Below are 24,131 nucleotides of genomic sequence, written 5' to 3'. Positions count from 1 at the left end.
CAACTTAAATAGATTTTTTCTCTTTAATAAAAGTAAACATATATTTTTTTTTGTAATTGTTGTAATTAAATGACAGAAATTACATAACGTAGCAATACAAATGTAAAAAAAATTAAAAATTTTTGAACAAATAATCTAAAACCATTTGCATAAATGTGTTAAAAATAATTAAAATATGGTTAATAGTCGTCTCCTCTACTAAAGAGCCTCCCGTGTTTGTTACTATTATTAGTGAATAGTTGTAAAAGTGGTGTATTTTTATTAAAAAAAAACTGCTTGCATAAGTGATTTAAAAAAATAGATTTTTCGCTTTCAGAAAAGAAAAAAATAGTCGTTGCATCAGAAATTTGAATGATCTACAACATTATGATGTCGGATTTTCACTATCTTTTCTAGTTTACGAGATCTAAACGGGACGGACGGACAGACAGACAGACATTCCACACAAAACTAAGAGCGCCTTTTCCACTTTCAGGGGCCGCTAAAAAAAAGATATAGGCACATTTCTTATTCAATATGCTAGGACAAGTGCTTCATCTTCCCCATTGCATCAAAGATAGAACGGGTTGCCTGAATCAGTCAGTAATAAATATGATTTAGAAGAGTTTAAGTTATTAATATACACGTCTTGGCTAACACGTGGCTACTAGTAGGACGCCATTATCTGTAATTTATAAGATAAGTAGATAAGATACTGAAAAACCTAGAAAGAAAAAAAAATGAAAAAAATCCTTGTTCTCATCCATAAGCTAGAATCAACACATTCAATGGGCTATCCTTAAAGAAAATTGCATAAGAGTAGAAATTATGATTTGTCCGATTAGCTAGGCAAGACAATGATTTCGTGAGCTTAAATCCCTAAGTAGCTTTATCTGTAAGAATAAAACATAGTTTATATAGGTCAGAATACTTTTTTTTTTTTATTTTAGGAATGTCTGTTAATTATTGTAGAATCTTGTCTCAATGCTTATCTGTCTACACGCAAACTTTCTGAATTTAAAAAAATACATTAACACCTACCTTCTAGGACAGGATTAAAGTCCTCAAAGATCCGGTGCCACCTGGTGCTACCTGATGACTATGTCTTTGCTTATACAAGGCGTAACATTTAGCAAATCGAAAAATCTCCACTGAAAAAGAACACCAAAGGATCCAAACATTTCTAGAACCGCTAATCCATCTCTTAGAAAACAAGTTCCTGGCTTGAGTCTGCCACCCAACACTTTAAAAGCTAAAAAAAAAAAAAAAAAACATAAATCGGAGTCCGCTTTGAATGCTGAACTAAAATATCAACGCCGAATTTTAAACAATATTTAATCACAACTCTTTGAACGGGATAGATCGAATGCTAAAAAGAGAATAAAATGCCTTTTTTTTTAAACTCGCCAGGACAGAGGCGGTACACGTGTCTGGAAAGATGTGTGTGTACCATTGGTGAAATGTTAAACACTAGGGGCGACACTCGTGTGCCCGTGTAGCTACAGTGGACTGAGCCAGACGTGTCCCTAGGGGCCGCATTTCATTTATCACTAGTTGGATACATTTATATACACAGCTACAGGGTTTTATATATGCACACACTCCTTTCTTTTTTTTTCTCTGGCCATGCTTTTGATGCGAATGCACGTGAGTGACAGCGACTAATGCATTGCTTTATGATCTTTGGTGGGCTTTACGTAAGCTTCTAATTAAATATGACTAACCTGGATTAATCAGCCTATGTTCTCTTTGAAGTTATTTAAAAGCTTTATTCTGTAAAATGGTTAGTGATATCAAATCTTTTAAAAATTAGGGATTTAAATTGCATTACAGCTTCAAAGAAGAAAAATCCCTATAATGCATGTCATTATTCATAATTGTATGATCTAAAATGATTCTCAACAAGGTTACAAAGACAGTTTGTGTGGAAACACAAACTCAAAATAGGCCCCCGAAGTGGTCCACCCAGCCAGGTAAAAAGGCAGGTTTCAATATTTTCAGAACGAATATCAGAATGAAATTCTATCAAAGACAAATGGCAGAGAAGAATGGAGAAAGAAGGTTGACAGTTTAAGTGTGTACACTCTTCTCATTCAGGCTGGTGAGAGGGAGCTCTTGTTCTCTTTTGCTGGCTTAGAGTTCCAAGAGCCGAAGGATCAACTCTACCTGACAGTTTCAAGAAGAAGAAGAAGAAGAAGTGTGGTGCTCCAGCGGTCAGGCAGACCAAAGGATGGCTGGAAGTGAATGTGAAGCTAAATGTGAACCTGGCCTAACTGATGTCTTATAATAATAATAATAATAATAAAAATGCTTGTCTTCTGAGTCCGAAGATTAGTGAGGAATGCAGTATTTCCCGTGACGGCGCAGCCCCAGCTGTGACCTACATATTTTACCACCTGTGATTCGAATTGTAATCACGATGATCCCAAGTTCGAACACTGATTGACGTCATCCCCTGCCGTCTTGTAAAACGTTTGGGCTAGGGTGTAAATCAGTGATCCCCAAAAAACGGTCCGCGGGCCAGATCCGGCCCGCGACTTGGTTCAATCCGGCCCGCCAAAACGTCGGCACAAAGTGTAGAAATTCCCCCCCTTCCCCCCCCCCCCCCAAAAAAAAAAAGCTTTGTGTATATTTGCCCGTGTTAGGGCCCTCAATTTGTCTCTGATGGGTTGGTACGACGACCTTTAACAATTGAATGTAAGATCTGACGTTAACTTTTTATGGAACATGATAATAAGCCAACATATTTGTTTTATAAAGAAAGTGTGGCTGTTTAAAAAAACAAAAACATATAAACGGCATTATGAAACAAATGTGGCCAATTGATGGAAATATTTACAAAAAAAGAGACAAGAAAATGAGTCGGTGGTAGAGCTAGATCTAGCTCCGCAATGTGGCTCACATTTGAAGTAGAGACATGAAGCCATTCTCCGATGTGTATGAAAATATCCCACTAATTAATGAAAGAACTAGATCCACGGCTTTCTCATAAAATTAGTTTCAGGTCAATTTCGGTTTTGTAACTTTTCGGTTATGTGGCCCGCGACATGAGTGTCGGAAAGTAAAATGGCCCGCAGGTCGAATTAGGTTGGGCATCACTGGTGTAAATAATCTTCAGTTTTAAACTAACGTGTCAATGAAACACTCCACATAGTAAATTTTTTTTAAAGTTGTGTATCTAAAGATTATGTTTTTGTATGGGAAGAAAGGAAGCTTTACATCATGGGCGTAGCCAGGGGGGTTTTCGGGATTCAAACCCTTCCCCCGAAATGAAATCCGTGCGGTGGGTGGGGGGGGTGAGACGGACTTTAGTGACTGATTTTTTACTTTGATTTTGTTTATTTTAGGTGAGATTTTAATACTAAACCATCACTTGCCACAGCGCAGCCAAGGGGGTTTTGAGTTTAAAACCACTATCTGGGGGTTTTGAGTTTAAAACCCTCCAAAAGGGGGTTTTGAGTTTAAAACCCCCTACCAGGGGTTTTTACAGTTAAATCCCCCTCTTCTATAAAACAAAACAAAAAAAAATGCAAAAGACAATCCCCAAATTCCAAGAGCACAGTTAAGGAAGATTTTTATTTTAAAACCCCCTCCAAAATTTACGATAAACCCCCTCTTCAATATGAAAAAAAAGCAAATTATGCACTCAAAATGTTATGAGCGTAGCCAAATGGGTTTTGAGTTTAAAACCCCCTACCGGTGGGGGGGGGGGTTGAGTTTAAAACACCCTATCAGGATTTTTTGCAGTTAAATCCCCCTCTTCTATAAAACAAAACAAAAAAAATGCAAACGACAATCCCCAAATTCCAAGAGCACAGTTAAGGAAAGGAAGATTTTGATTTTAAAACGCCCTCCAAAATTTACGATAAACCCCCATCTTCAATATGAAAAAAAAGCAAATTATGCGCGTAGCTAATTGGGTTTTGACTCAGTTTTAAGTTTAAACTCCCCTCCAGTGGAGTTTGAAGCTAAAAAAATACATCTTCAATAAAAATTTTAAAAAAAGTAAATTACACACTCTAAAATCTATGAGCGTATCCAATGGGGTTTTGAGTTTAAACCCCTCGCAAGCGGGTTTGAAGCTAAAAAATACATCTTCAATGTAAAAAAAAGCAAATTACGCACTCAAAATGCTATGAGCGTTGCCAAAATGGGTTTTGAGTTTAAATCCCCCTTCAGAAGGGTTTTATGCTAAAAAATACCTCTTCAATATAAAAAAGCAAATTCCACACTAAAATTATTTGAGCGTAGCCAAGCAAATTAGGGGTTTTGAGTTTAAACTCCTCTCCTCCAGATGGTTTTGAGTTTAAAATCCCCCTACAGAGCGTTTTGAGGTGGAAAACCTCTAACTTCAATATTATTCTAAAGCATACTACAGTTACTACCAAATTCTGTGATCGTAGCTAAATGGGGTTTTGAATTTAAAAAAAAAACAAACAAAAAAAAAAAACTAAGTCCTGAGATTTTTTAGTTTAAAACCCCAACAGATGATTTTGACGATAAAACTTCCCTTTTCGATATAAAATCTAAATCAAACTATAGTCACCTAATTCCAAGAGCGTATTCAAGAGAGGTTACACATTTCTACCAGTGGCGTGGCTCCATTAATAAAGTGCAGTGAATAGTCATCTGCCGAAATTGAGAAACACTAAATGTGGCTCAACAAAGATGGATAAGACAGATTTTAGGAGTCAGTTATAGAGATCGGGTATAATCAAGGAAATCCTATGCCGAACTGGGAGTCGACCCCTTAGTAAGATTGTGACAGAGCGTCGCATGAGGTTTGCATGTTTTCCGACAATATAAATTACGCATAATAAGAGTTGGGATGACAACTAGTACAACTTGGCGCCACACATTCATGGCGCCACACATTCATGGAGGTCCTCAGAACAGGTGGGAAGAGGCTTCAGACCTTACCAGTGACAGATTTTTGTGGAAACAGCTTGACGGCAAATGCGCCGAACGGCGCGGAAGGGTCTAAGTCAGTAAGAATAGTACACTAGGTTTTCGAAATAAGACTTTTTAATAGCAGGAAAATGCACTGTTGATACCTCAGAATATGTATTTCGTTGGCATTCAAAACCAGAAATAGTGCGTGGCGGCGGGACTCAGCCCCGCGCTGGGGAAGCTCCTAGCGCTCCCCCCCCCCCAGGCTCCCTTGTTAGTGATGACTGTGAGTCAACAATTTTTCCACTAACTCCAGGAAGAACCTATTCTAGGGCACAATAAACGTGTTCCGAAAGAATGTAATAAAGATTATGTACACACACACATACATACATACAAATATATTTTTTTCGGGGGGCATTTCTCCCCCCCCCCCCCCGAAAAAAAATCCTGGCTACGCCCATGCTTTACATCATTCCAGACACACTTTCGTTTCAATATAACATGGGGACAGAAGCAAAGAAGTTTTTACGTATTTGGCTAGCACTAGGGCATAGAGTCATTCAGTCGTTGGGTCTATTGACGTCACTCGGAATATCACTTCCCAGACTTGCTTCACGCTTCCATCCATTTTATTTGGACCGTATGGATATTAGATCTACATTCATTTTAGACACAAAAGTACTTCTCAAGGTTTCATTTTAAATAAATGGTCTACAAGAGAAGAGTTCCACAACATGACACCGGGAACACTGCGAGATCACTTGTGTGGAATAAGTAAAGTCGGTCAGATATTTTTAGATTTTTTTGTTCTTAAGGGAGGTAACTTCCGAGTGTTTCACTTGTAGAATAGACCGGGCAAAATAGTTTAGTATTTAATTTATATATTTAAAAAAATATTTCATTATATTATTGACGTGCATTGTACGGAATATGTATAAAAACTCTTGCAATTGTTTGTTGCTGACTGAAAGTGCGGTATGCGCTCTGGATTGTCGTCTCAATGGATCGAATCTTATCTGTAGCCAACGCCTGTCCTGCAGGAAATTTCGGCTAGGATGTAATAATCCTTAATTCTTAAGGAGCGTCTGGAAAATACATAGCAATCAAACAAAATGAACGAATAGTCACTCTCTGGAATAACAAAGATTAAAATTCTGTATTCTATACGACATACACGAAATATTTAAAATTATTATTCTTATTACAAAATAGATTAATAGCCATGCTTTGGGAGCCTATTTGGGCGGAGAGTATGTATCCTTGTTATTATTAAGTTAATCAAGAGCATCTCATTCTTTTAAGAACACTGCAAAAGGGGGAAAACTGCTGTGTTTATGACATCGTTCCTACCATGGCTAATGCCCAGGCATTCATCTCATTTCTATGATGCCACAGCAGCGACTGAAGGAGGCCATTAGAGAGCGAAAGGGGTCAGGTGGTGAACAAATACTTTCTATGACTGCCATTGACTGGGCTTAACCGAGACCATTTGTTACAGACCCGTGGCGTTGCAACGAGCTATTGGTCTAAACTGCCCACAGTCTGTGACGATGCAGGCCAGTGTTCAGGTCTTCTATAACGATTGGTCTCGGTTTAACACAAGGGACGACCTTAATTTATAAGATAAGATACAATAAGAAACTGCTAAATACAACATGGAAAATCAGTTACATTTTTTATGACATCTTTTTAATTACTCCCTCCTCCCCCCTACCTATATATGTTTGGGCGCCACACTTTTCTATTGTAAGCCTTCTTACAAATGTGTAGCTAGGGCGACAGATATACCCTAAACAGGCATAAAAATGACCTACTAGTCAAGACACTTTAGTTCGTCTATTACGAGACAGACATGGTTAAGCCTGGGGGGCGAAGGGGTGGGGGTAGGGGGTAGTAAACCAATGGGGGAAGTGAGGAGGACGTCGAGGTGGGGAGGGCTAATACTAAACGCAGTTGGGTCTGACTACCCAGACGTGATTCATTAGACCGAATAACCAGCTGACGAGGTGATTCCAGGGATATGTAGCACACACACACACACACACACATGCAATCCCCACCGAATTTCTTTCTGAAATATAATGATCTATGTTGTTTCTAGGTTTTTCTTTTTACACTGTGTCATTCGCAAGGCAAGCATAGAAGGCAATACAGACGGTCTCCTAAGTTAAACAAACATGATCCGTTAATGAGACCACATCAGCATGCAATCATTTTGATCCTTACTCCGATTACCTAAACATGTTCTGCCTGACAATATGGCATCGATAGTTCAAAATAACAGCTGGTCCGATTTATCGAATTCGACTGTAATACTAAAGCACATTTACAGATTTCACATCTGTCGTAATGACCTAGATAGCAAAGCGTTTTGAAGTCTTCATACGCTAGAACTAATTCGTACAAGTCCTCCTTCTTCCCTAGTGCTATTAAAGAATGAATGGGTTGCTTGAATCAGCCAGGAAAACCAAGGACTTGGCAGGTTTTAAGTCATTGACTAACATGCATGACTAGATTGACACATGAAATGACTAGGACGTAATAATCTTCTTTTTTTTTTTTGAAGTAACGTCTGTAAAACATAAGATTAACATGAGCAAGAGGTTTAGAGTTCGAGTACTAAGTCTTATAGGATAAGTTTGTATAGTGCATTATAAGAAAAATAATATTCTTTTCTATATGACTGAGTATATCTTTTCATAGAAATTAACATTGATGGCTGTATAAAAACGCAAGCGCTACACCAGCTGACATATTTGTTGTGACATTATATCAAATGCTAGAAAGGTTACCAGAACAAATCATTTCTACTGTCCGACTTCGTCTCTAGGCCTAATGAAACTCTTTTAATGCCCATGGAAGGCCTCCTGGTCGTGTGGGATGCGATTTAGCCTGCTGTCACGACTGTCCAGAGTTTGAACCTATCCCGTTTCAATCCCCCAGCGGTCATGCTGGAGCTTTGGACTTTAGACTAGGACGTTATAATCTTCACGTTTTAAGGAACGTCCAAAACTCAACAACAAAAAAATAAGGGGAAGAACGCCTCGTTTACAGGTACATGTCTCAATACTGTAATATTTATTTCCCTTTTTCGATATCAAGTAAAATAAATTTATTACCACTGTTTACTTAACTGATTAATTAATTGTTTGCTGGATTCGTGTTCTGTTTGGAACAATGAATGATCGTGCAAAGTTTCAATGGAAAGTGGGAGGGGAAAAAACATGTTTAAAATGTGTACCCGACGGACAGACAGACAGACAGAGTGAGTTGCTATAATCTTTGTAAAAACGAATCAGGATTATGACAACGTAAGCCGTAATTGAAACTATAATTATAAGACAAATCGTTTTAATTATTTCAATTCATGTTATATCTATAAACACTAAGCATCAGAACTACTAGCATTCTTTACGTAGACACAACTTGTGCACTTTTAATTCGTAGAGCACATCTGTACAGAATACATTTTACACATACGTTTTAGTGGCACCAGTGTAACGAGTGCTGTGCTTCACTTTTGAAAACAAATTTTGTATTGATTTCAGTTTACGTCGAAGCCCGGATCAGCAAGTTTTAAATTTTAATTGAGTGCCTATAGATCCTATCATTGAAGAATAACTCCGCCAAACAAAACACTGGCGCATGTCGCAAAGGGTTCTCAATCATTCGTTAAGGGCTTACACACAACACACACATTTTATTCTCCGGCTATATTGCCTAATAACATGCTGATGCCGAAATACAGAGAAATGTTTGTTGTGTAAGGATATAGAAGACAATGTCTCCTTCTTCTTCCTTCTTATTTTACATGTCGGAGGGTTCAGATCAGTATATCTGAGATGAACAGCGCAGTGGCAGTTTTCGTATAGTTTTGCTTCTATAAGAGGGTTTTGGGGCCAGAGTCTTGTTCGGGCCTCTTGATATTATATACACAATGTCTTACAAATGCTAAACATTAGTAGCTAGAGCATTTTTGTTCAATCGCTTACAGGTGAGATGAGTCATGAGCCGGTTACTTATTGATGTGTCTCGAGTTCAAAACTCTGATTCGAGCAGTTTAGTTGAGCGCCTAAAGGCAGCACGGAAAACTTCTCCCAGATACTCCCCCTTCCCCCCAACAGGTCCATAAAAGAGATTAGACCATAGCACAGTGAGCATGCTATATCACGAAAGATGCTATATACGAAATTAAATATATATATATATATAAATCATACTTTTTGTATACTATTTTTTTTTCCGTTAACAAACAGAAAAATGTTGCAAAGTGGGCTTCAATTAAGTGAGGTTTCGTCTTTGAATGAATCACGTCTTTAACATATACTTTTATTTCAAAGATATAGTCAAATGGTAATACGATTTATTAAAAGGCACTTTTGAATTTTGAGTCCTAATGCAAATAGGCCTATACCATATACCATACCCAGGACCGGCCCTAAATGTTGCGGACCCTATGCGAAACGGAATACGCGGGACCCAGTTTGGGTAGAAATAAGGATAATAGGCCTAAGTAAAAAATACGATTTTGTATAAGAAAATAAATTTGTTTTACACTTTTATTCAATGAAAGTTGGCAATTCCCCCCCCCCCTTTTTTTTTCCCGAGTAGGATCGGCGCTTTCCATATTGAATGACATCACAAATTGACAATTTTGTTTATTTTCTAGTAGAGTTTTATGAGTTTTTAGGAGATTTTAATATTTTCTGGAAATTTCCAGTACTTTTTCGTATATTTTGCAATTTCCAGGAAATTCGCGAGAACCCTGTTATAAGTTATAATGGATTAATTTAATAATTTACACCTAGCGCGGGGCCTATGAAAGTGCGGGACCCACTGCGGCCACATTGGTTGCAGTGGCCTAAGGCCGGCCCTGACCATACCCCTTTTTCTCCAGTTATAGATCTGTTGTTACGTGGTATGTATTAGCATCAGTAGTAAAATATAAAGCCCCCTTAGCCTTGAAATCTTGTGCAGTGCACAAACTTAAGACAGCTCTAGGCCTAAATCCAGACCTGCAGGAATAACCTGGCCTTTTTGTTTACGAAACTTACACCATTTGTTGTTTATTTGGTGTTATATATGTCATTGGCTCACACATTTGGAGACCCTTACATTCTAATTGAGTTGGTGTTACAGATGTCATTGGCTCACACATTTGGAGACCCTTACATTCTAATTGAGTTGGTGTTACAGATGTCATTGGCTCACAGATTTGGAGACCCTTACATTCTAATTGAGTAGGTGTCGTGGGTCGCCAATGATCCATTTTAACTCTATTATTCAAGAGTCTTTAACGATCGAAGTCACGAGAGGGCGGCATGCAGCTCCAGGCACAGGTGCTATATTATGTAGACAGACGACTGTCATTAGGACTAAATGGTTGTAAGGCACAGACAGGCATGACTAGTGTATGAGAGTTCCAGACAGTCTGCAAAAGTTCTTTGAAGATGTCTGGCTCAAATGTGAGGCAAGTCCCGTAAGTATACATTATATATTCTTTTTTTAGTTTTTTTAAACTATATTTTATTATTATAATCTACTGAAAGTGTTTGTATTTGATTACCGTTACTTTAATGGTGCAATGTTATCAGCTCCAAGATAAACAGCCAACAGAAAAGTGTCGCATTTAAAAGTCTTTAAAAAAAAAATTTAAGCGATATGAAGAAATACTGTGGGGGTGGTCGGGTGTGACGGGAGCGAGGCAATGGAACCTAAAGAAAAAGGTAGAAAATAAATGAAAACTGGAAAATTTAGTAGAATTTGAAATTAATTACATGAAATAAACAAGGTCAAGTTCGTTGTATTGAATTTGAAACCGCTGTTTCCAACAAAATAATTGGAAATTTCTTTGTGCCGCAGGAGGTGCGGTGGTTGAGTGGTAACATACCAAAGTGTACGATCCCTGGCCAACCAATAGAGAGGATTTCTCCAAAATGACGTCATGACTATTATTTAGAAAGAAACAAAATGAAAGAATTAAACAAGCAAAATATAAAAAATCCTTTGAAAAAAAAAGCTTATCTAAAGGGCTCCGTCCTTAAAACTATATATATCAATTATGTAGAAGCTATTTCTCTTATTCGATATCAAACAAAATAATTTATTAACAAATAATTAATTGACTAATTGAGTATTTTTTGTTTATTGATTCATATTTTCTGAGGTACAATAAATAATTGCTTAAAGTATCAACTTGATCGGAGAATGCGTGAGGGAGAAATAGCGTTAACAAATATTTAATGGGACTAAACCCAACACATTTAGCCATATCTGTGAATACTGAAAAATTAGTTTCCCTAGTTGCTACTAAACAAAATAAAGAATTGCCAGTTAGTGTTCGACTCCCAGTTCGGCAAAGGATTTCCTTGTTTGAGACCCGATCTGTGTAACTGACTCCCAAACTCCGTCTCAGCCATTTTTGTTGAGCCACATTTAGCCTTTTCTCAAATTTGATTCTTGTCTATGTCAATGAATAATTGTGCGAAGTTTCTGCATGATCCGAGAGTGGGTGTGGGAGAAATAACATGTACACACTTTTTACCAGACAGCCAGACGGACATAGTGAGTTGATATAAGCTTTGAAAAAAAAAAAAACCCACTTGTTGGTTATGAACCTTTGCCCTACTTTCCTACTGGGGAAAAAAATAAAAGAAAGTGTCGGTATGGCGGTAAGTTCCATCGTAAGTTACCAACTATATTGACAAACTTTTTGTTAAAAAAAATGTTTTTTTGATACTGAGCTTTTAAAACTGAGCGATATTTTAACAAAGCCATTGCCAGTCTCGTCCTCTTTTGACTTCCTTTCAAATGTAAATCAGTGACTGAGTTGACTCGTTCTGTAATGAGTGATGTGATATTATAGCGTGACAGACGTGGCTTACTTGTAGAGGTCACGTCTGCTATTCGATAACGTGTTTCTGATCTGTTTTTATTTATTCTTTTGCGATGAATGTGCGTGTGTGTGATCGTCGGCGGTGTGGAACTGTGCTTTGAACACAAGTGATGTCACGCCTGCAGTTTTGCATATTCACCACCAGGACGGTTTGTTTCAGATGAGTTTGGTGTGTAGATCACTGAAAAATAGGTCACTTCTATTGTTCTTTCATGCGCGTTTCTCATTCTCTCAGTCTCTCTCTTTCTCTCTCTCTCAGTCTCTCTTTTAAAATACATTTAAGCCGCTACCTATTGGGCAATGTGTGCATTGAACGCAGGCGGCCGACTTTAGGGGGTGGCCAAATCATTATTCCAAGGTTACTTTTTTTTAAATTTAGTTTTTAAAAATTACTTAATTATTTATTTTATATAATTCTAATTGTTCCATTATCCTTTGAAAATATAGGCCTAAACGATTTTCGTACATAAGAAATTATTTTGGAAACTAGAACACACACAAAAATAGAACAGCGTGCGAGGGATTTCCACGGATTTTTATATAAGCGCATCATTTCTGGCCTTGAATTTTCGCATGTAGTTTTTAATATTTGTTTTGAGTCGAATAGCCCGCCTTGTAAGTAGATCTATTACCGGTAATCACCGGTAATTAAAAAGTCAATTTTAAAAACATTTTCACTAAAAAAGGGTGGGGGGTGCAACTTCATCTCATAGGGAGGGGGAGGGCGCAACATTCTGACAAAAAGGGGTGTTATGGAGTGTGTGTGTTTCCTAGGCGGCGGTGAGAAGAGATTAAGCGGTTGATTGGTGGTTGTGCAGTGACAATGATGAAATTAACGTGTCTAGTGCAAATGTGAGACGGACATGAAAGAGTAAAGACTTTTTTTTTGTTGTGAGCTAGATTGTGTTTGAATATCAGTTTATTTCATTACTATTAGATCTATAGGCCTACTTCACCTCAAGTTCAATCGTGAATACTAAAACAGTTCTATTGAGTTTTTGTTCACAAAGAAGTTTGTTCAAGTTATTTATATGTTGTTTTTTTTAATTAAAAAAAAGTATATAGCGCATTCATTGACTCAGTTATACATTCATTGACTCAGTTATACTAGCTGTCTGGAGTTACAAGCCAACAACCGACCAACAACATTGGGGGGGGGGGGGGGGGGGGCGGAGGCGACAAAATGTTCAGATCCCTTGCTGACTTGAGCGGAAACCTGTCGCATCTTCAATTCTATCTCCAGGAAAAACTTTTTACTACGCTTACAAATTATGTAGGCAAAACAATTTCCGAAACAAAAAAGTTTTAGTGAACTTTCATGACATCTTTGCAATGTTAAATTAATATTAATGAAAAATAAAATCTAAAAATTGTGACTAAATGTCCTTTCTTTTTTATTACATTCTTTAAAAATCTCACGGACCTCAGTGTGGAAGCTTACATCGCTCCTCTGGGTTCCAGCTTCTCAATGTTGTTATCTAGGGAATAGCCCCCCCCCCCGGGAATGTGAGAAACACTGCCTTACTATATTTTATTTCAGGTCATTGTATAAGTGACTTGTACTTTGGATTATTTACTTTGTATTAGACTCTAGAAAAATATTCAGCGCTGAGTTGCTTCCTTTGTTGGATAAATTTGCAGGCAACTCTGAACCCGTGTATGTCAGATGATTGTGGTTACAATGCACATCTCTACGAAATACAATCGTGATCATTACTATGACAGTATACGGAACATTGAAACATTTCCACCTCAACAGATTTTGTATTTCGAGCTTTTTTTTTTTTTTTTTTTGGCTTATGCTTTTATTTACAATATCAAACAAGTTAACCTATCCTGACACTGTTGAGCAGTCAAAGTTATCGAGAAATTGTATATAGATCATAATCATTTACACCAGTGATTCCCAAAGTGGTCTATATAGACCCCCAGGGGTCTACGAAGACTTCCAAGGGGTCTACGAAAGTGAAAAAATAAATTGGGGGTCTATGAGATGTCTACGGGGGTCTACGAGAATAAATTTCATTTAATCATGTTGCGACTTTAATTTTCACATCCCACTAATGTAATTATTTACTAAACTAATCTATGATTTGTACCTTAGTTAATGCTTTAAATATGTATCATGCTATTCAAACGAAAAATTGTGGCATTTAATTTCAATACTTATTTCACTAGCTTAATTTTGTCTACATGTAACTAATGTTAAACAGCTTTGATTATTTAAAATTGGGATTCATTCTTTCCTTGTCAAATAAGCGGTTTTATGACGAAATGAAACCAATTACGCTGGAGGATCGTTTGAGACGATGCCACCCTGACAAAATAGATAAAGGTTTGAAAATCTTTCGAACACTCAAAGATAAAGTTCAGATTAGACCCACAAAATCCTTCTTCGACATCATATAGAGAAGATGATGGTTTGTAGGCGACTTACAATATCTCTTTACTTATAGCAAAAAACCGGAAAACACCATAGGTAAAACATTGATTTTATCAGCCGTTGTAGTTTTAAAAACTGTTTTACACAAACCTACATCTGATATTATTAAAACAATTTCTTTAAGCAACAATACAAATCAATGGCACATTGGTGGCATGAGTTATAAAATTAAAGGCTTCTTATGTAATTCTTTGTAAACGACATACGTACAGTGTTTTGGATCAGCGATATCACAGGCTCTGACAAAATGTAGTGCTGTGTGCTTCAAACTGGTTTAGGGTCGCCGGCTCCTTATTTTTAACAGGGTTGACCCACGAAACGTTTGCAGTGTTTGGGTAAAGTTGCACGCAGCAGAGGTTTGAATTAAGTTTTCCTTTTGCTAGGTGGGCAGCAAGTCAAGGCTAATGAGCCCTTCCTGCTCAAAGTTACTGGCTTAGGTACCGGTTACTCACCTTCGCCCCTTCTCCTGTTAGTGAAAACAGTTCTGTATATCCAATATTTGAGACACACGTGAAAGATCAAGAAATACACGAGAAACTGCGCTTTGCGAAAACTTTTACAATGATACATAAGGCAAATTAATTAATTGATTAATTAATTTTTAATGTTTGATGATTACATCATAGAACAACAAATTCCTATATGAAACATAATATCCATAGCAACGGATAATAGACGTGCAAAAAAGACAACATTTCCAGTGTGTTTTGGTAATTCCAGTAAAAAATATTAATTGTTATTTTAATTGGTTTAAATTTGAATTTTATGAATAAAACAAGATGAATCTCTATTTTTCATTCTTACACTCACTACAGTTAGAAATTAGTTTAAAAAATGGATTTGATGAATTTGCAAAAATGCAATATAAGTTAAGCAGGGGGCAGTGGCGTACCATCCATGGCGCGAAGGGGTTCAATGAACCCAGGCCCACAAGCAACAGGGGCCCACAGCTGTGGCGTAGCAAACATGGCGCGAAGGAGCTCATTACGCTTGGGCCCATGCCTCTCAAGGCCAGTTGGAGCACACATTAGAACTTAGGAAGAACATTTGTTTGTTTATTTGAAACACTTTTAAGTAGTTTAACTCTGTTAAGAAGTTGTAAAAACATTGACTTTTAAGACACTATTACTTATATGCAGTCCTAACCGAATCAAACGTTATGACATAATTCCTTTTTTTTTTAAGAAAAAGGTACGATCTTTACATTGGAATGTCTTTACATTTAGTTTACACATTTTTTGTCACACACTAAATTTGTCTTATTGGCTGGAGAGGAGCCCATCAAGATGTTCTTGAACCCGGAGTACTAGTGTGATATTTACTTGTGTAGCAGGCAGTGGTTACGTCCTATAGTCCTAGCAGTACTGGTGTGATATTTACTTGTGTAGCAGGCAGTGGTTACGTCCTATAGTCCTCGCAGTACTGGTGTGATATTTACTTGTGTAGCAGGCAGTGGTTACGTCCTATAGTCCTAGCAGTACTGGTGTGATATTTACTTGTGTAGCAGGCAGTGGTTACGTCCTATAGTCCTCGCAGTACTGGTGTGATATTTACTTGTGTAGCAGGCAGTGGTTACGTCCTATAGTCCTCGCAGTACTGGTGTGATATTTACTTGTGTAGCAGGCAGTGGTTACGTCCTATAGTCCTCGCAGTACTGGTGTGATATTTACTTGTGTAGCAGGCAGTGGTTACGTCCTATAGTCCTCGCAGTACTGGTGTGATATTTACTTGTGTAGCAGGCAGTGGTTACGTCCTATAGTCCTAGCAGTACTGGTGTAATATTTACTTGTGTAGCAGGCAGTGGTTACGTCCTATAGTCCTAGCAGTACTGGTGTGATATTTACTTGTGTAGCAGGCAGTGGTTACGTCCTATAGTCCTCGCAGTACTGGTGTGATATTTACTTGTGTAGCAGGCAGTGTTTACATCCTATCGTCCTAGCAGTACTGGTGTGATATTTACTAGTGTAGCAGGCAGTGGTTACGTCCTATAGTCATCGCAGTAATGGTGTGATATTTACTAGTGTAGCAGGCAGTGGTTACGTCCTATAGTCATCGCAGTAATGGTGATATATTTACTTATGTAGGAGGCAGTGGTTACGTTGTATACATCTGGCTATCACCTAAATTAAAATTTAACTAAACACTAACAGTCCAATATTTAAACTACATACTTACATATTACTTCCTAATGTGTCTTATAACGAATAGATATTAATTAATAATATCGTTTTATCCCGTTCTTTTAAGAATGTGCGCTTATAATAATGTCTCTAATTCAGTCACAAGAAGCACTGGCACTTGATTTCCAACACCAATTTGGTCCAACACCAAGCCGTGTTTATGCCATCTCCCATTTAGCTCGAGCCTGTCACACAAGTCCTGGGTTGGATCCCCATACTAAATGAAATATAGATGTTAAATGTTTTCTTAGAGGTTCAGCGAGTGGCTATTTAAATTATTCCGATAGCGGATTCCAGCGGTGGTTGATTTTGAAACCAATACGATGCCAATGCCCAAACATTCTCATCGTATGACCTCAAAACCATCCATTCGAAGTTTTTTGTTTCTTTGTTTTCTTGCGGTGGTTGATTTTGAAACCAATACGATGCCAATGCCCATACATTCTCATCGTATGACCTCAAAACCATCCATTTGAAGTTTGTTTGTTTCTTTGTTTTCTTGCGGTGGTTGATTTTGAAACCAATACGATGCCAATGCCCACTCTTTCACATCGTATGACCTTAAAACCATCCATTCGAATAACTTATTTGTTTTAAAAAGGTACGATCTTTACATTGGAATGTCTTTGCATTTAGATTACTCATTTTTGTCACACACCAAATTTGTCTTATTGGCTGGAGGGGGCCCATCAAGATGTTCTTGAACCCGTGCCCACGGGTACCTTGCTACGCCACTGGCAGGGGGTCTACCGAAAAGCAGAAAACGTGGCAAGGGGTCTACGAGATTAAAAAGTTTGGGAACCACTGATTTACACTGTTCATTGTGATATACCCGCCGCAGCTCATCAATTATAATAGTCGCAAATACAGGAGCATAAGTGAGTGGTCAGGACGAGATCAGTTTTTAATGTTGATCACAAAGAACCAAAAAGTCAGATTTCTGAATGTACGCAAAATCCGACATTGTTCCTAGTGCATGATTCATATTTCATAGTTGTACTTGAGGGGTACAACAACGGTGCGAATATGAAATGAAAAAAATGGAATGTTCTACAAAAAAAAAAATACATTTAAATCAAAGGGCACTTTTGGAACAGTGTCCAGCTCAGTCTTAAAGGAATTTTTTTTTTCTAAAAAAAAAAAGGGGGAGGGGGTGGCATTTTTTTTATTTCGCACGCAGGCGGCCACAACCCTCGCGGCGGCCCTGCCTCAATATACAACTGTAAAAACAAAATATTGATTTTTTTTTTACCTCAATTTGAGGTATCGAGCTGGTGATGTTGGCATCGTCAGCTTCTTGATTCAACAATTCCACCAATTAGGCCAGCGGGCATTGTAGGCCTATAAGATAAAACTATTTATTGTCACATTTATTATTTAGATCTTTTTCTAAAGATCTAGTCTAGATCTACTTCTAGATCTAGAAGTAATATATATTGCATTTATGCAAAAATATAAGCAAAGCTTAGATAATCTATCAATAAATTTAGAGCAACTTAAATAAACAACTGTTTTTAATGAATAATCTTAAATGATATAGATGTATGCCTTTAAATCTAGATTTAGCACGCAATAGTCATTTCAAGAACGCGATTGTCATTTCAAGAACGCGATTGTCATTTCAAGAACGTGATTGTCATTTCAAAATCGATGTTGAATCTAGATCTACGTCCCAATCAAGCCAAATTTACATTTATTTTTATTTTTTTAATTTGAAAAATTATGACCATCAAAATAGATTTTTCCCTGTGTGACCAATGAGCTTGTAATTTATTCCAAAGCTATGTACATCAACTGTTAAATTTCTAGGAAAATCGTTAGAGCCATTTTTAAGATCAGCGTCAAGGCTGGTTCCTGGTTCTATGAAATCCTGACTTGAATAGAGGTATTGTAAAAAAAAAAATAGGGGGGAAAAGAGATGCGGAAGGGGGGGGGTCGAAATCCTACTCTTAGAGCCCCAACTTAAAGGGACTGAGGCTACATCCCAATATCCTCCCCCACCCCACCCCACACCTTTCTTTCCCCGCTGGCAGTGAGACTTAATATATTTGAAAGCATGCCTTACTTCTTAGTGATTGTGCTTCACTGAGCCTGCTGAGGTCATTGAACCGTGACATCGCACTGCGTTTTTTATTGAAATATCGCTGCTTGACGGAGGGGGGGGGGAGGCTGTGATGTCACAGTTTGTAAGGTAGGATGCACCCGAGCGGCGGCTTCAGCACGTGTGATCCAGTTCATCCTCTCGACATGGCTCACTTGTGACTGAGGTTGTCGAACTTTCAGCATTGTAAGATTAAAAAACGAATAAGTCATTCCTATTTGTTTTGATGACAGCTTAAAACTTTCGATTGATGCTAAAACCAAGTGCAAAAATGTCTAGTAAGGTCTTTGAATATGTTCATGCGTGCGGAACAATAAGAATTCAATTTTCTGTTCCTTTGTTCCCTGAATGAACGTAAACCAGCCGAGTCCAGTTCATACCAGTGGTAGACGAAGCATGTCTTAAAAAGGTCGGGGTGATATCACTTTATCATCCTATGGTCCCTTTCGCTCCCCCTTTCAAGCAGCAAATTGAAAGATGCCAGGGCTCCTGAGAAAATGGAATATAGATCTCGGTCTATTCTAAAACTCTGGTAGACAACGCCCGTCTGTCAAGTATAGCAATTAATTTGTGGGGGGGAAAATGCTGACTTGTTGAAGATGTTGGAAAATCAAAATCTATAAAATTAGAATCTGGATTATCCTACGTCGGAGATAACAACCCGATTGGCATCTAACAAATAGACATCCCACAAATGTTTTATGTTGGTAAAAACCAAGAAGAGATTTCATCTTTCGCTGGCTGTCTAATTTTCCAGTAGAACTATTTGAAACTCAAAATATTACCAGGGAATGAAGGCCTACTTGGATACGTGATGGAGAGGCTAAGTAGCCTTGAACTTGGCTTGGCTACCCATTAAGCGGGCTTGAGGTTCGACCCGTGTTTACTGAGCGACTAAAGGCAGCACGGAAAAACCTCCCAGATACTCCCTCCACCCACTGGTCCACAAATGAGATAGCGCTGTGAGCATGCTATAAGTATGAAAGTAGCGCTATCTTATCTTATCTTATCTTATATAATACAGACGTTACTTCAAAAAAAAGAAGATGATTACGTCCTACGCTTCATGCATTTAGTCATGCATATTAACCAATGACTTAAATTCTGCCAAGTTACTGGTTTTCCTGGCTAGCTCAGGCAACCCATTCCATGCTCTAATAGCACTAGGGAAGGAGTATTTGTACAAATTTGTCCTAGCATATGGGACAAGAGTTGTGCTTTTATCTTTGTGTCTTTCAGAGTATTTTATTAAATTTTGTTTTTGTATTTGAAGATTATGGTTCAGTGTTTTATGTATAATTGCTACTTGACTTTTGAGTCTTCTGTCCTGAAGGCTTTATTGTCCGTATGGAAATTTGTCTTACAATTTGTGCATTACACCAAACAAAAAAACATTATAACTATAAGAAACCAAAGTGTACATTCACACCAGACGCACTCATAATTTACATGTGACAAAGTTTATATCAGATTGTTCTTATTTAATGATTTGATTGCCAGGGGAACAAAAGAGTGTTTGTGTCTGTCTTTGCTATCGGTGTCTTGTATCTCTTTTGTGATGGTAAAATCACAAAATCCTGACACAAAGGGTGATTCTTTATTTCGAGGATCTTGTTAGCTTTTTCATAGATGTTTGTCTCAAACAACTGCCCAAATGGGGTTTGTTTTTTGCCAATGATTTTACCAGCAGCATTAAGGATTCTATTAAGCTTATTTTTAATGCTCAGATTGCCATACCAGGCAGTGATTTTGTGTCTGTTCCAGTTTCTTAATGTTTTCTTTAGTTGAGAGGTCCCAAACGGAGGATGCATATTCTATTATTGGGCTAACCAAGGTTAAATAACATTTTAGTTTTATGTTCTTATTTGATTTATGGAAATTTCTTTTAATAAACCCTTTGTTGGATTTGTTGATAGTTTCATCAATATAAAACCTAAATATGTCTGTATTCTCTTACGTATTCATTGTATCAGCAGGTTGTTCTCTGACTTAATATGTACTCTAAGGTTCGTCTGATGAAATAATTTCATTTTGTCTTTGTCTCTTGAAAGAATTCTTTCCAGACCAAATCAAACTACATCATTCATCCTCAATGGATATCTGAGGCCAAAACAAACAGACAGCCGGAACCTCTGGTTAGACGTCCTTGGCCTTGGGAGCAGCCTCGATTTAAAACAGATTACCAGGTTAGTGTTGTTGTTTTTTTTTTAATACCTACCAAAATCAAGGCTAAATTTATCGTCGTGTATGTGTTGTGTGTGTATGTTTATATGATTAGTATATTCTAAAAGGTCTGTCCGGTCGGCCGGTTTTCCGGCTGTCACGTTTAGATCTCAAACACCAGAAAAATATTCTTAAATTCTATTTGAAATTTTAGAGCTTGCAAAGTTTAATTGCAACGACTACCTACAGAATCTTCGGAAAGTGAATCTTTATATTTTTAAAAAATAAATATTTAAACCTTTTTTTTCTACATAAAAGTACTCCATTTTTTTATAAATATTTACTATTAATAGTATTAATAGTATGAACATCGTATGAGATACTCATAATATGAAATCTATGTTTAATTCTTTTTGTAAAAAAGAAAGAATGCTTTGTGTATAAATAAAATCGTACGCAAACAAGAATTAATGTGAAAACTTTAGTGGTATTTATTACAAATGATTCTACTAACAACGAAAAATGAGTACACTCGACCCAAAACCTAAGATAAGGACTTTTCCATGAATGATGTGTTCATCAGACCCTTTGTCCGTATAAGGCGTGTCTTCGAGCCCAAAAGATTAATGAGGAATGCAGTATTTCACCTTGGCTACGCTGCCCCAGTTGCGACCTACATATTTTGCCGCACTCAGCGCAGACATAACTATTGTCCGCAGGTGGTCGATTTAGAATTAGATTCACTTTTCACCGTCTACGTCTGGTCTCCAATGTGTATCCAGCGGCCGTTTCTACTGATCTCCGGCTGCCTCGTTCTGAAACCCCAACAGCCCTCTGTACTGTCCATACCGGCATTCGCAACAACATCGCTATTAGTAGTGCGGTCTTGCCACCGTTTGTCTATGATGGAGCGCAATCACTTTTGGTGAAAGCGTCAAAGAAGTCTCAGTTGCTTTCTGTGTAGTAGATCACGTTGATCCATATGGAAGGGTTGAGAGAACCATTGCTTGTTAAACACTGATTATGGTAGGCCGTCGGAGCGATTTATTCCACCAAACTCTCATCTGGAGTCGTCCAAAAGCACTGTTGGCCCAGGCCAGTCGATTGTCAACTTCCCTTAAAAGCGATGCGTCATTTGATACTATACTTCCTAGATATGTGAAGTGGTCTATCTCGTTAAAGGGGTGTCAGTTTACTGTGATCTTTGGGGATGGGTGGATTTTATTGGGTGACTCCTGGAACATGAGTTCTGTCTTTCCGTAGACGTCGAAGATTGAACACATTGCCAAGGTGGCGAAACCTGACGTAGATGCCTTTGTGCAGTCTCTGCCTCATTTGACCCAACATGAACCTTTTAATTAGATGATCATTCAATGGCATCTCGTTAGGTCAGGTCACAACTAGCCATATTTTGATAACAATCGATCCATTGAATAGCTAGACCCCTATTAGTTTTAACAATGTAATATATAGATATATAGCTCCTCCTTCGTAGTCGAAGATGAGCACATTTCTCATTTCCTATGGACTCGAAATGTAATAATGTAACAATGTAATAATAACTAGTCGACCCGCGGCGTAGCATACAACGCTATTTTGCAGGGCCGGTCTTAGGCTACTTCAGCCTATGCGACCGCATTTTGAAGTAACATCTGTAATATATAAAATAAGATAATTTTACTTTTAAAACTTTCTATAACAGAGCTTCAAATGAGAAGGCACTATTTTTTAGTCCAACTTCCTTTCACCCGCACGATGTATACGATGACGAGTTTTTATTTCCCTTTCATCGCACTTATAAGACTTTATCCACATTTAGCAGCGTTCAGAATTTATGATCTAAATCGAAATAGATCTCTGGGTGCATTTCTGTGCCCCTGATCTATAAAACACAGTAGGACTTCATAAATAAAACATAGAAAGTGTAACAGTTCGTCAGCATAGATTTTAATTTTGTAAAATTAAAAAAAAATGGCATTCCTTAAAATGAATATTCACGAAAGTATATTATATTAAGAGCAATATACTTTAAGCATACACATTCCGAACTCTCCTGGCCAGGTTGACTGCTGCCAAATAAAAACAGGTTTTCTATTTGTTGACAGATGTTTGTGAACAGCGAGAAAGTTGTCTCTTCGTCGGACGGGCCAAGGGAGCGAAACGAAATTTCAAACTATCGTCAGAGAGTACCTGATGTTAGCTCCCCTGCAAGCCCACCCTATTTTGTGAGGAACCCTTTGATGAATGAGAGAATTCAAACTAACGTGACATTTTATTTCTAAGGCTATCTAGTACACTCCTTTTTAGATTAAAAAATATGCTTTAATAAATCTGTTTATATATATGCACAGATAATACAAAGTTACAATATTATTTTAACAACTAACAGAATTTAGATAGTAATTTAGATCTAAGAATAATACAATCATAACTGCCTTTTTATACCAAACGTGTGTCAAGTAGTCAACTCATTATTTCTGTCTATCTTTCCTCTAAAAATGTGTACACGTTATTTCTAGCACACCCATTCTCGGATCAAGTTGAGACTTTGCTATCATTGGCATAGACAAGACATGAATCAATACAAAAAATTAAACAATTACCTCATGACTCTTGGAGTGGAAACTGAGTTCCTCATGACTCTTGGACTGGAAATTCAACAAAGAAACCAGTCCAATAAGTCCACCATGATGTCTCAGGAATGTGACAGTTTCGTGAAATGAAATGGCAGTCCTCCCATGAAACTCAAACACAATGAATTCCTATAGGTTTATGAACTTTGATTTTCGGATGCTTAAAGCTAGGAGTAAAAGAACACTTCATTAAAAAAAAAAAGAATGATCCAAACAACAAATGCCTTTATCACAGACAACCACAAAGCAAAGATTCTGTTTCTTTCTTGACCATTTGGAGTCACGTGGCATCAAGTAGAAGGGAGTCTGTCCCATGACTAAACACCTAAATGGAATTTAGTGAAGGCTCCCCGCAGGAATTTTCAGCTTTAAGAGTAGCTAATCATCTTTGTATATTGAGTGCTATGTCCAAAAAATTAGTCTTAGGAAACCCTAATCTGGCAAGTAGCATTGAGTCATAAAGAGAAAAAAAAATTAGAAACGATTAGCTAAAAAAATATCTGAAATTAAAATGTTTAACTGGAATTAAAGCAATGGCAAGTGTATGCATTTAGTCTAATGCATTACAAGAATACGATTTCTGGCTTAAAACCCAGATTGGGCAACAAACGTAAGCACTGTTCAATGCACACAAAGTTTGTTGTTTTGGCTAAAACATTTGAACAACAAAAACATAACTCACCATGTTATATATTTACACTATATCTTGTGTTGTTTTATTATTTATTTGAGTATAATTTTCCATTACTTTTGCATAACAGCATCTGTCTATTCCTAACAGTGTAGCATGATCAAAATACAAGAAAACAACTTTATTTCTATTTTATAACATTGTAAAATTAAA

At 37.4% G+C, this 24,131-nt stretch overlaps 2 protein-coding genes across 3 annotated transcripts in view; one reads left to right on the top strand and one right to left on the bottom strand.

Moving 5' to 3' along the window:
* LOC106066187 (atrial natriuretic peptide receptor 1-like) overlaps nucleotides 1–1,518 on the bottom strand; it is a 93,858-nt gene extending 92,340 nt beyond the window's left edge. For both annotated transcript variants that reach the window (XR_008780126.1, XM_056043903.1), the window contains exon 1: nucleotides 1,021–1,518. The gene's annotated coding sequence lies outside the window, so the exon portion shown is untranslated. The remainder of the gene's footprint in view (nucleotides 1–1,020) is intronic.
* Nucleotides 1,519–10,176: 8,658 nt separating this feature from the next.
* LOC106077519 (uncharacterized) lies at nucleotides 10,177–24,131 on the top strand. The gene is made up of 3 exons (XM_013238254.2): nucleotides 10,177–10,351; nucleotides 20,543–20,677; nucleotides 22,760–24,131. Exons 1-3 carry the CDS (start codon nucleotides 10,286–10,288, stop codon nucleotides 22,934–22,936), a joined length of 378 nt encoding a protein of 125 aa, XP_013093708.2. The 5' UTR covers nucleotides 10,177–10,285; the 3' UTR covers nucleotides 22,937–24,131.

Source organism: Biomphalaria glabrata, chromosome 10 (genome assembly GCF_947242115.1).
Source record: "Biomphalaria glabrata chromosome 10, xgBioGlab47.1, whole genome shotgun sequence".
NCBI classification, from domain to species: domain Eukaryota; kingdom Metazoa; phylum Mollusca; class Gastropoda; family Planorbidae; genus Biomphalaria; species Biomphalaria glabrata.
The sequence above is the reverse complement of the archived record's forward strand: the minus strand, read 5'-3'. Positions and strand labels throughout refer to the sequence as shown.